At 49.8% G+C, this 14,659-nt stretch overlaps 1 protein-coding gene across 2 annotated transcripts in view; it reads right to left on the bottom strand.

Annotated features, from left to right (window-relative positions):
- The window catches only part of PKD1 (polycystin 1, transient receptor potential channel interacting), a 103,251-nt gene that overhangs the window by 41,943 nt on the left and 46,649 nt on the right, over nucleotides 1-14,659 (bottom strand). For both annotated transcript variants that reach the window (XM_064520038.1, XM_026103928.2), the window contains exons 5-14: nucleotides 13,153-13,821; nucleotides 12,274-12,457; nucleotides 8,263-8,477; nucleotides 6,980-7,092; nucleotides 6,769-6,895; nucleotides 5,230-5,504; nucleotides 4,012-4,761; nucleotides 2,504-2,635; nucleotides 640-815; nucleotides 54-187 (exon numbers count right to left, since the gene is read on the bottom strand). In XM_064520038.1, coding sequence (XP_064376108.1) covers nucleotides 54-187; nucleotides 640-815; nucleotides 2,504-2,635; nucleotides 4,012-4,761; nucleotides 5,230-5,504; nucleotides 6,769-6,895; nucleotides 6,980-7,092; nucleotides 8,263-8,477; nucleotides 12,274-12,457; nucleotides 13,153-13,821 — 2,775 coding nt within the window. The remainder of the gene's footprint in view (nucleotides 1-53; nucleotides 188-639; nucleotides 816-2,503; nucleotides 2,636-4,011; nucleotides 4,762-5,229; nucleotides 5,505-6,768; nucleotides 6,896-6,979; nucleotides 7,093-8,262; nucleotides 8,478-12,273; nucleotides 12,458-13,152; nucleotides 13,822-14,659) is intronic.

Here is a 14,659-nt window from a genome sequence, read left to right as displayed (position 1 = left end):
TGCAACTAAATTATCTGAGCCCCTTCTTCTCCAGAGAGCTGGTCTGAGCATACCTGGGTCTTGATAGGTGTGTGATACATTGTGCTCTATTACAACCTCATGGACACTGGGATCGGGAACAAGGAAAGACTTGTTGTAAGGAGGTTTGAACTGGTGCATCTCCTGGACACCGTCTCCAAAATCCCACCTGGAGAAACACACAAACCATGTTATGCTGTACAATGGGAGAACAAAGGAAATCCCAGAGGAATCCTTTCCTGGTTTCAGGGTTGTCCTTCAGGCTCAGGGCTGGGGTTATCAGGAACACCATGGGGAAATACAATGCCAAGTATCAAAGCAATAGCTGTGCTAACTCTGCAGAAGGGTGACTGAGAGAGGAGTACACCACTGGTAAGAAACAGAGGAACTCAATATTAAACCAGTGTTGCAATCCTATAAAAAAGATTTATTTCAGGCCTGAAGTATAGGTCCCAGCCAGTGAGGCTAAACCACACTTCCAGGAATTTCCACTGAACAAGACAGTATCTGAAGAATCGGCCACTTGAAATCAGTTGGCCCCAATGAGAGAAATAATGCAGGCAAGACTGGTAAGCCATGCACAGCAAGACCCTAAGTGTGGGCAACTTGCAAAGGACTCACAGGAACAGAGCATCCACAGCTGAATCAATCTGAACTCGTGCTGTAAGCTCCACAGTGCTGTTCTGAGGGAGGACCGGCAGGATACCCAACACAGTCAGGTTCTTCATCTTATTCATCATCTCCACCGTGACATTGTAATTGACCGTAAAGTTACTGACGTGGTTGGAGGCGGTGAGCTGGGAAGGACAGTGGGACAAAGAATGCATTTGGGATCACCTTGCCATGCTGCCCTCTCCTGAGAGTGGGGCTTCACTGTACTGAAGAGGTCCCCCCACGGAGGCGAGCAGGTTAGGTCAGAGAAGAATAGCCTGTGGGACAGGAAGGCAGAAGCAATAGCCTGAATGGCACTGGAAAGCAGCATAGACTGGAAGCTCACCTACCTGGAGAAGCCACCTCTTGTTGGAACCATCACAGCTCCACTGCTAAGTTAGTCCAAAGCATGATTGGTTCTACCCAGCAAGAGGACAGGGAGAACTTCTCGTCCTGACACTCCTCTGGCCCTGAACTTGCCAATCATCCTCTTGCCTGCTCTGTGTGTGCCCTGCACGCTGTCTCCAGCTGCTGTGCGCAGGCACTCGCTGACACTGAGGGAGCAACAGCCACCCGGATTCCTTGGGACAGTGGCAGGCGCAAGGCTCCAGGCACAGAGAGTGGGGATGGCAGGGGCTTCACAAACCAAGCATGCCGAGTGCAGCTCCAGCAGCCTGGGTGTAGCAGGCACAGAGAGGGAGAGCAAAGTCGGGAAGAGGAGGGAAAGCAAGTATGGACAGGCAAGAGACTGAAGGGACCTGACAGAAGTAGAGTGGGACACTCAATATTATCTGGGCACGTAACACTGAGCAGCACCTAATGACAAGGCATCTCACCACCTCCTCTCCTGCAGGAGAGCTCAGTGGCTGACAGAAGGGATTCTTCACACCCAGTGGAGTAGAGTCCTCCCACCCCAGAAGACAGACGTAAAAGAGGTTTGTGCCTAGGCTTCTGTGGATCTGTTACACTGAAACCAGGGAATGCCAGGCTTACGCCACCTTGTCGGTTCCTTAAGTAGAAGCAACCCAGACTCACTGGCATAGTGCTGCACCCAGCAAATCAGTGCTACCCTGCCCTCGGAGTCCCCCTCTTCAGGAAGCCAGCAGTTACCCTGCAAACATAATCAAGCAGCTTGGAGCCAGAGTAGGACTCTGCACCACAGTACAGGGTCTGATACAGAAGGATGTTCTGGCTAGAGATAAGCTCCTATTCCACAACAGATACCTCCCTCTGCCCAGGGTCTCTGCTCTAGCCTTCTTTTGGGGTCATGACAAAACGCAGTGTTCCTGTCTGCACCAGCAGAAAGAGAACAAGACAGAGACCAGAACAGCTTGTAGCAGCAGCTCTGGCCTGGCTGTGAAAGGCTTATGTTTGCATACTGCCTCTGCTTGGTTCTGAACCCACCTCTCCCACACAGCAAAGTGGTACTCGGGCACCCTGCAGCGGGGCTCACTGCCTCCGTCCTGCTGGAGAACAACGAGGGGAGAGACTCCGTGGACAGAATGGCGAAGGTGGAAAAAAGAGGAGAAAGCAAAGAGGAGGAAGAGAGTCAAGCCAGCAGTTAAGGAGGCCACAAGAAGAAACTCCTGCTATTTGTGTTTGCAAGAGCAGTCCAGTGAGAAATAGCAGACAAGAGCTCCTTAGTAGCACACTGAAAACCTCAAGGCAACTGCAGCACCCAGCATAGACCTGCACTATTGGCAGCTCCTGAGTAGGGCAGGACAGCTGGAGAAACCTCTGCCTTCTCCTCTACCTTCTGCTCTTCCTGCTCAGTTTGTGGGATGAAATGGAAACCCAGAACTGAAATGGCGTTATGGGAAAGGCCTTGGCTTACCGAAAGCTTGTATACAGCTGGGCTTTGGTAGATAACGTTGAAGACAACGTTGTAAAAAGTGAAAGATGGCTTATCATCTACCGTCCATCGGAAAGTCACATCTGACCCGGCTTCCATCATGGGGACGTAGCTCTGAAAGGCATGAGGACACTTTATACTAGTGCAGGAGAAAAGCATGCACAGCGCTTCTCAGGAGATCTCCAGCTGAATCACAGAGGGAACAGAGCCAGACTAAGTAGTATTCTGTGGCTGAGCCTATGCAGGGAAAAAAAACTTCCCACCTCCTTTACTATGTAGGGAAAAACTTCCTTTACTTCCTCCCTATGCTGCAGTGTGAAGTTTTATAAGAGCACGTGTAAAGTATATAAAACTTCCTGTTCTGATCATGACTGCTGCATTTTGCCGTTCATTCTCTCCACACCACTATTCTACTCAGAAATGTGACAGTCTTAGTCTGCAGGTTGCTCCAGAAAGTCTATTATTTCTGTATTTCCACGTCGCTTTGCAGGGAGTAGCATCAAGCACCTGTAAGGCAGAGCTCTCAGAGCACGACTCCGAGGTGCATGATCCTCTCTGGCTTTGCCTTCTGATAGAGAAACGCAGACCCAGACTCCAAAAAACAACAGAACGGGGAGCAGAACCCACCCCACCTGCCTCAACACCCAGTGTTCTGCCCTTGTGATCAGGTCTTTTTCTCACAGGCTAAAGAACTTCTGATATCCTTGGAGAAACAACTCAGCTTTAGCTACACTAAGCTGAGTCTCTGACCCTAGTCCCTTGTTGATGCTTGACCTAAAGGCTAAAATGGTTGACCTGTACTGAATAGGGCAGGCCCCTCCTCACTCCTACAGTGTCTCCTGCATAGACATTGGCAGCCAGGGAGCCTGAGACTAACAGGCATTGCAGGCACAGGGTTCTGCCACAAGCAGCGAAAGACTGAACAGAGCTTTTGACAGATACGATGGGCAGGTATCAAACAGGCTCCTAGGGCTCGGCTGTAGCTCTGGGGATAGGGTTTTGAGAAAAAAAGACCACAGACACCAGAATAAGTCCAAGACTTTGATGGATGGATGAAACATATAGCTTCAGCCAGCTGGTAGAAGGTTTCAGTCAAGCAAGTCAAAATGCCAAGGGAGTAACTACCTTGACAAGTCAAAGGCAGGTGAACACTGGCCTTGATAATGCATCTGGTTTTCTGCGCAACCCCCTGGGCAAATGGAAAGCCAGTATGCCCCTAGCAGGAAGCACCGCCTTCCCTCTGAGGGGATTAAAATGAGCATACAGCTGAGCTGCCTTCCTTCTTGAAAGCATCAATGTTTTCTGGCACATGCATGTATCTGCAGTGGTGCTGACTGCGTGGGCATGCGAGCCAGCATTTAGCAGCAAGCAGTGCTCCACCTTGACCAGCATGAACAGACTCCTGATCCTCCTTATCAGTCAAACCCACATCATCAGCCTTAAAGACTGAAAACGCTACCAATGAACTAAAAGCAGCAGTAATGACTCACCACTCGTGTGTTCAGCAGGACTCTGCTCTCGGGGTCAGGGGTGGCTCTCAGCCCACGGATAGGCTCCTCCACCTTCACGGTGACAGTGATGTTCTGGGAGCTCACAGCATTCTCTGCAACAAGCACATGGGTGCTCAGGCTCTCCCTGAGGCCGCTCAGGCTGACCACAGCAAACCAGGTGTCATTGGTCTCTCTAGCACAGTCTGCCGTCAGTGTTGCGACAGCTGCTGGGCAGGCCCCTTCGAAGGGGAAGGAATGACTGTCTCCCAGCCAGCTGGCTGTCGCATTCACCCCCGAGGACAGCTTGACTACCAGGGTAGTGTGGTTGGATGGTACATAGACCTTGCCGCCTTGAGGAGGGGGGTGGATGACACGCAGGCCTGACACCGAGGAAGCGACCCAGAAGCTGCAGGACAGATTGGCACTGAAGACCCCGTTGTCCACACTGGCTCTGACTGTGTAGCGTCCTGGATGCTCCAGTCCCGCGTTGTGGGGGCTGATCATTGGGACCAGCTGTTCCTCGGCATAGCGAACCCTGAGAGAGCAAATAGTGTTGTTTGTCCAGGTGGCACTGGTGAAGCTGGCAGGCAGGCTGTGTGCCCAATCTGAAGAGTTTGAGCTTAAGAAGTTGAGTCTGGAAGGGGAGCTGGTACTTGGCTGGCACTGGAGGAGTAAGCCCAAGCCTGCATTGTGCTGAATACTGAAGACATCCTCGGCCCTGACAAAGATATTTTCTTCTCCGAATGTGACCTGCAAAGAGAGGAGACATTTGTGGATCGATACATCAAGTTCTGAGCACTCAGCACCCAACTATTGCTTGGGCAAGACAGCTGGTTTTACTGTATTCTCCTCAGCTATTTTCAATCAAATGTGCTAACATGCAAGTCAGCTTTATGCTACTTCTGCACTCCTTAAATGCAATGAAAATAGACCAGGGAACTTGCACAAAAATTGAAACAGAACCTTTTGGCCAACTGTATTATTGCAACAAATTACTGGGGGGCAGTCCCTGGCTTAGGGAGGGGAAGAGAGGGAGTGGTGGCCTGAGCTCTGTGCCAGGCCTGCCCTGTATTCTCTGTGCGACACTGGGCAAATCATTTCATTTGAATGGATTTCAGTTTCCCCATGTGCAAATTGGGAAGAATTCTTATTGTACCCAAAGCACCCAGAGAAAACCGCTCCACCTATTCACTGGTTACTGCAGTAATAAACACTGACCAGATATGGGGAAGAAGGGCCAGCTGGTATTGTAAAGAGAAATTCTCTGATGAGTTCATAACTAAGTCGACTTTCATTGTGCTGAAGGGCAACAGGGATGGGACTGCTGGCAAGAGAACTGTTGGTGCACTCTGTCGTGTTGCAGCAGTTGTTCAGTGACAAGCACAAATTAGTCAAATGACACCACTGGAAACCAGTAGGACATTCAAGTAGAGTCCAGTTCCCATCATCCTGAGAAGTGTGGAATGGGTATGTATCATTCCCCTTCTGGTAGTCTGGAAGAAACGAAAGAGAAAGCAAAGCTCACCATCCTGACAAACAACACTTCTAGCGCACTTCCCCTTCACTCCAATTTCACCTATTTTTTTTAATTTGACTGAAAATGGCTCCAGTCTTAGCAAAAGCTGTAACTGCATCCTGGTGCTATTTAAGACAGAAGTGTCTGTTCTAATGGAAAATTTCACAAAGGTGCGAAGATTATTAAAAAAAACAAGTTAGTCACTTTTGCAGCAAGAATGAGCCAATGTGCAATCTAAAAGAGATCTATGTTCAAGCAAAAGCTGGCCCAAGCAAAAGCAGAGCTGGCTTTGACATCAAAAACACATTAAGTTACTTTTCTTAAGTTAATGTTTCCAAGACAAAATACCAGTTTTTCAGTGTCAAAAATATCCTTTTGTAACCAGCCAACCGTATGGCCATAGCAAACATTATTGCTGCAAAATTAATTGTTGCCAAAACTGTGACGATTGAGCTGTTGTACAAGGAATCAAAGGCTTATTAGATTATCTCATCCATCAGGAAGCAATGGGCTCAGGAAAATGTTCTTCCTTGTTAACCTAAGGGGCCAGATGGACCAGAATGCATCCCAATTTGATGTGTCCTGTCTTCTCCAGTAAAATGAAAAGTATAGCTTAGAGATCTCTTGTCTAAACAGAGATGGCCACAGGGAGAACTGGAAATTCTTCAGGGTGTCTAAGGAAACAAAAATGCTTCTTTGTTTTGGGACTTCTGTCGCAGAAGTGATGGGAGATGAGATGTTCTCAGCAATGCAGTCAGCTGGACAGTCAAAGAGGGTTTGTACCATCCCTGTTACAGCTGCAGGTTCAGAATCTGCAGTCCCCATGTCAATCCTCCACTGATCTCCTTTCCATAGCTGGTGAAGAACTGGAAATGTCTCTTTCAATTTCACAGTTGTTCTGGTTGGCTCCAACGGGACCCTTTTTACTCTGGCTTTGATCAATGCAGTTGCGTTCTTCTCCTTTCTAAACAGACTGGTTGACGTAAAGTTCATCCACTCAGTTTTTCCCCTCTATACACTTCTCCAGGACACCCATTACTCCAAGGCAACCTCAGGCTATTCGACTATACCCCCACAGCTTTGTATTTGAGACTCCTCAAAAATAGGACCAAATCTCTGAGCCTTTAAGGTCCGTTTAGAGCTTCTGCTTTAAAGAGAGAAGGTCACACACACTCAGTTTGACATGGCCCTGGTGGCATCAGCAGTAAAACTACTGAAAGTGTTGAGAGGAGATGTCTCACCTTCTCTGTGTATCGGTCTATGCACCTGGAACCTCACTTGAACGGGCTGATGCAGTTCCTGTGTCACAAACTCCAGGGCAGTCAAAACCCCCTCGTGCCTGAATGCCAGCTCAGGGAACACCATCACCTGCGAAACGAAACCCAAGGCTCTCACATACCTGGGTCTCTCTGGGCTCTGTCTGCAGCAGTAGGATGCACAAACCTTTCTTACCTCCATAGCTTGCAATGGAGCTGACAGCACATCTTCCGTCACATTTTTCATAGCCTCATGTGTGTCAAACACAGGGTCTCCCACATAAAAGTTTTCAGCATTTAAGAGAATTCCTGTTTACAAGGGACATATTTGAACAAAGCCTGTGAGACTCAGCAAGGCCTGCAGCTGTTCCCCCACCCTGCTCACGCTTGCTCACACAGCAAAGCATTAACTGGGCTTGGCCCACTCAAGAATCTGTAACTACAGCTTTTCTGGAGAAGTAGGTGCTGTAACACTGTAGCTACTTTCTTCTTCTTACAGATGTTTTGATTTCTTTCCCATCCTGCATAATTAATGCTTGCAGAATTAGTGCAACTCTCAGTGCAGTAAACAGTGCAATTCTCATCAATTTTGACTTCTAGGAACTCTGCAAATACTTCTTCCTTCTACCACCCCAAGATTTGCTTTGAATTTTTGAGCATGAGATGCATTCCCATCTTCCCTGTTCCCCCTGGACTGCACAGGAGATGTGGCCAGGGACACCTGATTTTCATCAGTACTGAATAGCTCTGGCCTGTTCACATCCAGGTCAGGTTCTGGGGACCGAACACAATCAGTCGATGCTATCCCTCCTTCCAGGGCCAGTGAGCCCTTTACTCAGCTCTGTCCTTTCCATCTTATCCAAATCATCTCCGATATCTGCTGCCCTTCTCACTTCTCTTTCTTACTTCTTACCCTCCCCTTGCTTCTTTCTAGTCCTGTTTAGAAGACGGGAATGTATTTCCCTGTCAATGCCCTCTCCCAGCACCTGTGTCTGGGAGGAGAGGGCTATCCAAGATGCAGGAACTGGCTCTTCTCCTCTCTACAAAGCTCTGTCCAGAGCTTCCCTCTTCTCTCTACTTCTACTGATGGCAAAGATTGGAGTGGGCTGAGTTCTCCCATTGGGCTGAGGCCAAGGGAAAACACAGGGGAGACAGGAAACATGGAAGAGGGGAACAAACTGTTCTCCTTGTCCTCTGGGGACAAAAAAGTGCTTAGACCGCAGAAAGGGAGATTTGGGGGCCTTCTTGAGGGGAACCCTGAGGCTGCCTAGGAAAGTGGAATCGACAACAGTGAAGGTTTCTGAAAGCAGGTCAGTCAAGCATCTGTTGGTAATATTGTGGGTGGGTGTCTCCAGCCCCACTTGCCCTGGGGCAATGGTCTGGATGATGTTCTTCATGCAGTCCTATCTTTTCTTGGCACATGCCACTAAATACCCACCTACCCATGCCAGCTGATAGCAGGAGAGAAGCACGGCCCACCTTTTGGCTTGTACTCGCACACATAGCTGTGCTTGGCCATGCACAGGTCTGTGTTACACTGGCCTGTTGGGCCCATCCGGACACAGTGGTCAGCATTTGATGGATGGGGTTCTCCTGGCAGCCAATTCTGACAGCTCTCCAGATTAAATCCTTCGCCACTCTGTTGTGCTCCAGTGCTTGCAAAATCATTGAATCCAATCCAGACATCGAGGCTCCTTCAAAAAAAAGGGGGGGAGGGAGAGTATGTCAGGAAATCATGACTATTAGAAAGGTCTGGGACAGATGCCATCTATAGTTCTCAATGAAAATAATAACCTTAACAACAACAGCTCCATCTGGGTGCCACTGGCTACATTTAAATTTTTAATTACTAAAGGATTTCAATATTCATTCTGCCACTGGGACCTGTCTCTTTAATAACAGTCTCCTTCCTGGCACACCATGCCGCTGTCTACCAGCTGTTCAAGCCATTGCCCTAAGGGTTACGGAAAGCCATCTGCCCTCTGATACATTGTGGGGACAGCTGAGCCAAAAGGATCTGGACAGAGCAGTCGATGCTAACAGCACAGCGTAGAGGAGCTGGGAGGGAGAAAAAGCTCACAGGGATCACTGTGTGCAGCTGATCTGGACTCTTGGTGACTGCTGGCCTACAACATGAATCACCCCATTCCCAAAACGCAGGTCTCTCACTCAGGTTACAGGAGAACCCACTTAAAGGCACTGTCAGCACCGCAGAGCTCATGACGTCCTGTCAAGCGCTGATTCATACCAGCCACAACGGAACCACAACTGGTGCAGTACAAAGATACCAGAGAGGCTCATGAAATACAAGCAGGAGATGACACTGGCTGGAGAGGAGATCCAGGGAGTTTCATTTTGTTTTTAAACTTTCCCAGGACTCTCTCAAATTGCAGGTCTTCTGCTTCCCCAAGTTGGAGTCACTTCTTTCAAACAAGGCTATGTTTACTAATATCACCAAGCAGCCCTGTTTCCCTTCCCAATGGGCATGGAGGGCCAAAAGCGACTCACAGGCACTGAAAAGGCTGACACCAGCTCTCTCATGGCTGAGCACGAGATGAAATGGGATGATCTGCAAACTAAGAAGTACCAGCAGGTTGTCTTGAACCTTAGACCCCACTTAGGAGAGTTGTGTGCTAAGACGGCCTGATTGCATTAGAGTTTAAATGACCCTCACACATACGTTTAAGCCCATATCAAGTCAAAACTGAAGAGGCATAATACAGTTATACAAAACTGTCTGAAAAAGCTGTGTCCTTTAGAAAACTACTGCTTCATCTCTGGAGACCTGGAAATTTGCCACTAGTCACTTCTCTAATGCAAACGGGACTAGCACCTGGGCAGGGATAAATCTCAGACTGTGTCAGTCATGGGATCTCCTGTCCAAATTGGCAGGTCTTCGAGGCAGCTGCTGGAAGATAATAAGCATTCCTCAATCACCACTGAAATGCAGTGAACTCCAGGGTATAAGGCACCAGCAGCAGAAGCTAAAGCACTGCAGGGAGATGAACCCCACATACCAGAGAATCTACCACGATCATTTTAGGAAAATGAAATGTCCCTTCCACATTTGGAAACTGGCTGAATCTCAGTAGAGATTCTGGTGGAAAGTGTTGAGTGGTCCTTTATACCCACAAACAGCCTGGACAACTGTTTTTAATCGCACCCAACAGAAAGTGAGGCATTTGTTCCATATTAACTTCTAGAGGGAACAGCCTTAACATGCACCCTTCAAAACCCCCAGCTTCTTCTCCACAGTCTCTCCTTCAGGTTGCAATCGATTCTGCTATGGCCTTGCCCCTCGGCTCCAATACACTCGCAGGATGGTACATTTGCTCTGCAAAAAGCAGATGGATATAATTGGTGTCTCTCCACCACTAGGCTCATGCCAGATGAAATGATTAATGAGGTCATGCTGAAAAACAACGATGAAAATAACTGTTCTGTGAATCAGTAGTTTTCATTGCAAATAAGATTAAAGAATAAATAACCGCTGTGCTCTGCTCCTGAAACACTGGCAGGGATTAGGGAGAACGGGCTAGGAAACCGCCTGTTTGCTGCCATCAGTAAAATCTGATAGTTTTTCCTTTTCTAATTCCAGCTATGATCTAATTGCAAGTCATCAAAAAAGAAGAAAAAAGAAAAAGGCTGACTGGATTGCTCCACATCTCCGTCTCACTGCTTGATCCCTTACCTTGCAAAGAGGAATAAGAGGGCCCTACTCACCCTCCTTTGAAGGAAAATGTGGGTGCTCCTCTGCCGCTGAGGAATGAATGAGCTGCCTTGCTTGGGGCAGCAGCAGAACAAGGTCTGAGAAGGCTGAGGTGGAGAGGGGCTCTGCGGTGGCTCAGAGGGGGAAAATGGGTCCCCTGGAAGGAGGGTGGGTTGGAGCACACTGCTGCTGGAGGAGGGAAGGGGACTGTTTCAGCATGTACTGCTCCTGGGGAGGTGATCAAATGATAGGACCAAAGGAGAGAAGAGAGAGGTCCTTGCTGCTGCATGCTCTAATGGGAAACAGATTTCTGCTTCTGTCATTTTCCCACAAGAAACTATGGAAGCTGCATGTTCCAAAAACCCGTGGCTTGGTTGATTTGTCTTTTATCACTAGGGAAATCGCATCCTGGAACTATCTCATTCATGTTTATCTGAATGGATTAATAAAATAAATACATGAAATAAAGGGGAGCCAGGGAGGAAAACAATGTGGAGCAGCAGCTGGGAAACAGCTTGGGCAGCTCGCTCTCTTCCGAGGTCTCATGATTTCCTCGCACTGCAGTCCATCAAAAGCCCTGCACGCAATGCCTAATAAATCAGTACACCAAGTGACCAGTTCCTAACCCACTGGAAGGGACAGAATCCTCTTCCCCAGAGCAGGGACCACATGTTTGTTATCTCAGGATAAATCCCAGTGTGAAGGGAACAGGGCAAGAATACAAGTCTGGGGAGAAGGGCTGTCAGGCCTAGAGCAGGCATGTTCAAAGCCTACGTCACATGCAGCTGTCCTCCTCTCATGTGCTTTCTGGGCCATGTTTATTAAGAGGACATCTCCAACATCTGCATCTGGGAGTGCGGACAAGAGCTGTCAGGCCTCTGAAAGCTCTCCTAGTCATCTTCCTCTGGAGACGGCTGGTTGCAGAACGGGCATTTAGAGGGCTGGATACAATTGAAAGCTGACACTTTCAGTGCTGCCTGTTTATAAAGCCGGAGTCCTGAGGTGGAACAGATGTTGCCGGAGCCTGACACTCAGGCAGGAGTCCTGCTCCTTCTCAGGATGAAAAAAAAGAGGGGAAGGGGTTTGCAATTCAGGCTGCAGCCGTGTGTCTGGGAGGATGCAGGATTCCCAGCTCAGAGGCAGGATTACAGCACGGGCTGGTGCCCTGCAACAGCGGCTGCTCAATGTCATAGTGACACAAACAGCTCTACTCACTGCACAATCCAGGTGAGATTCTGCTGATCGAAATAGTTGGTTGCAAGGTCATCTGCAGGCTCTGCCATGGAAGCCAAACAGCCTCCAGACACCAGCACCTGACTCCATCCACTGTCCAACCTGAGTGTGCAAATTTTGCTGAACGCCTGGGTGCAAGGTCAGCTCAGCCCAGAGCTGCTTGCTCCCGGCTGCAGCTCTCTGCAGCATTTCAGATGCACCCACAGACACAAACACAGGGGACGAGATGCCCACCAGTAGCAAACCCACAATTCCCAGTTCCAACTTCTCGTCTTTCTGCCCCTTCCCACTTCTTCCCTCCATAAACAAAGCAGCCAAGCCCAGCTCTGCTCATTCCTCTTCTTCACTCAGCAGCCCTTCCCCTGCATCTCCCTGTACCGCATTGCACTCTGCCTGGACCCACGCGTCTCTCCAACCTGACCGGCAGCAGCGGGCTGAGGGCTGAAGGTCTGCAGCGCACAGGCCCTCCCCTGGACACCTCTGCAGATGTAACCAAAGGAACACAAGACCATTCCCCAGGACTCTCAGCCTTTACCCCCATCACTTACCTGATCACATGAGCGACCAAGAAACTCTGGATCTCAGGGCTGCTCACAAAAGCCAGCTCCCCATTGCCATGCTCCTGGCAGTGCTGCTGGGCCTCCAGCCACTCGGCCTTCTCCACCACCAGCTGATAGCAGTGGTTATTGCCCGGGAAAACCAAGCCGTCCAGGGGACACATGGGGTGAACTGCTGCATGAGAAAGAAAATCACAGACATGATGTCCTTTCTAGGCCCACACATCCCAGCCCAATCACAAGGCCCCCAAAGAAGCTGTAAGATATCAGCTAAGCCTGTATGCTCATCATTGCCCTGGGACGGCTCCCACTGAAGTTGAGACTCATCCTGCTGCTGCCTGATCAGTAATTTATCCCTTAGCTTGTGATGCAGGGTTGAATGCATGGTGTTGGCTGTCCTTATCTCATACACACGCTGCACTGTTTGGAATCTCTCACCTGATTGCATGGGACCCTTTCATGGTGCATAAAAAGAGACTAACGCAGAGGGAGGGAGAGGTATGAGCTTACAGAGGAGCATGTATGCAGGGCAGATCCAACCCACACTGGCACCAGGGAGCAAAAACATACCATGAAACTGACCCAAGGAATGAAGGGAACAGGGGCGCAAGGTGCCTGGAACGGCCTGCTCGTTCTGAAGCCAGTAAATTCAATTCACTGTGGAACTGCACTCCGTACAGTCATGATCCTGGCACAGTACAAAGCAAAACACTGCCTGATCAGCCCAGCTGAAGCGCAGGGGTGTACGCAGTGCGCAGAGGAATCCTCCCTTACTCCTCATTAGGAAGGAAGGGGTTTGGAAGGCCCAGTGCTCAGTGCCATCCCCTCCCTCGCCCAGCACCCGCCGGCCTCCCAGCTAACCCTGCTTACCTCTGCCTAGCTCGCCGGACTCTGCAGTGATACTGTACAACACTGCGAGGCCAGTGCCACCTCTGTTGCGGATCTGTATGTCCAGACTCTCATTTGTCTTGATCAAGGAAGGACACTGCAGCTCTAGCTCTTGGGGCGAAGCCACCACCTCAATTTCTGCCTGCACATAGGAGACCTTGGTGCCCACAAAGAGGGTGGCAGTGACATTGTACCGTCCAGGTAAGACATAGGTGTGGACAGCTGCATTCCCAGTGGTGTTGAGAACTTCCGACTGGTCCCCAAATTCCCACTGTAAAGTGCTGACAGCAACGGGAATACTGATATTGAAGAGCACAGCCTGGTGAAGGCTATACCGGGGCTGGAGTCCCGTGAAAGACACAGGCAGCTGTGCCTGGAAGGGAGAGCGGACAAGTGAGGGTCCACCACAGGCCTGCCCGGACAAGTGCTCAGTGCAAAAGGGCAAACAACCGGAGGAAGAGTTTGGTTCATGGGCAGTACCACACAGACACTGCCCCTGGGTGCTGAAACCTCCATATTCCTGGTCTTCAGCATAGCAGAGGGCACTGCAGGTCTCCTCAGTGAGGTTCCCAGGGAAAACAGATGTGAAGAGGATGATGAATTCAGCCCCTCCCGTGTGGTTGCTCATCAGACATGCTATATATTGAGCTCCTGGGGGAGAGAAGAGAAGATCCTCTTGCAAAACAATATTGTGAAGCCATGACTTGGTGAAACCCTCCAAGAGACACCTCCTCACCTCTGTGAATGGACTTCTCCTGGACAGTTTCTACTCCAAGCATTTCCTTTTTCAGCCTTGCCTGGTAAGTCTTTGATCCCTCAGCAATGTTTTCCAATCTTATCAGGCAAGCAATGACAGAAATCGCAAGCCAGTCACACAGATTTATGGAGGAGCAACACTCAGCAAATGAAAGGGGCCTTCGGAGAGCCTGCCAGTCCCACGGGATATGGAGCCACTGGGAGTCTGACCCTTCCAAAGGAGCCCAGAGGACTCATGACCAAGCAAGACCAGGAGAACAGGCTGTCTCCTGGCTGCACCACGGCTTGGCACTGTATGGTGCCTGGGGGCTCCAGCAACAAGCCCATGACTAAATATAGTTGGACAGAGTGGTACGCTGGGGGCAACACAGGGGGGAAACGCCTGCTGGACTCTCCACCAGGCCTGTGCAGGAGATGGGCAGAGCGTGCAGCCACCTCCCTCCTCGGAGAGAGCCAACAGCTTCCCGATTACTTGCAGATAAAATCTGGTGCTAGAATAGAAGGTGATGCCACAGAGCCTGCACACACGGGCCCACTTGCGTACGTGGCGAAAGGATGCACGCGTACGCGTTCACAGGAAGGAGGCACAGAGACAAAGCGTGTCTGACGACAGGCAGCACGGACACACATGTGCGTGGACACAGGCATGTGCAATAACGGTAGCCACAACAATCTCATTCCCAGAGCAACAGCTCATTCCCTCGAGTCTGCTCCCCCCTCACCGGCTCGCAAG

This window comes from Dromaius novaehollandiae, chromosome 14 (assembly GCF_036370855.1).
Source record: "Dromaius novaehollandiae isolate bDroNov1 chromosome 14, bDroNov1.hap1, whole genome shotgun sequence".
Lineage (NCBI taxonomy): Eukaryota > Metazoa > Chordata > Aves > Casuariiformes > Dromaiidae > Dromaius > Dromaius novaehollandiae.
Note: the sequence above shows the minus strand (reverse complement) of the source record. Positions and strands in the feature narration are given on the sequence as shown.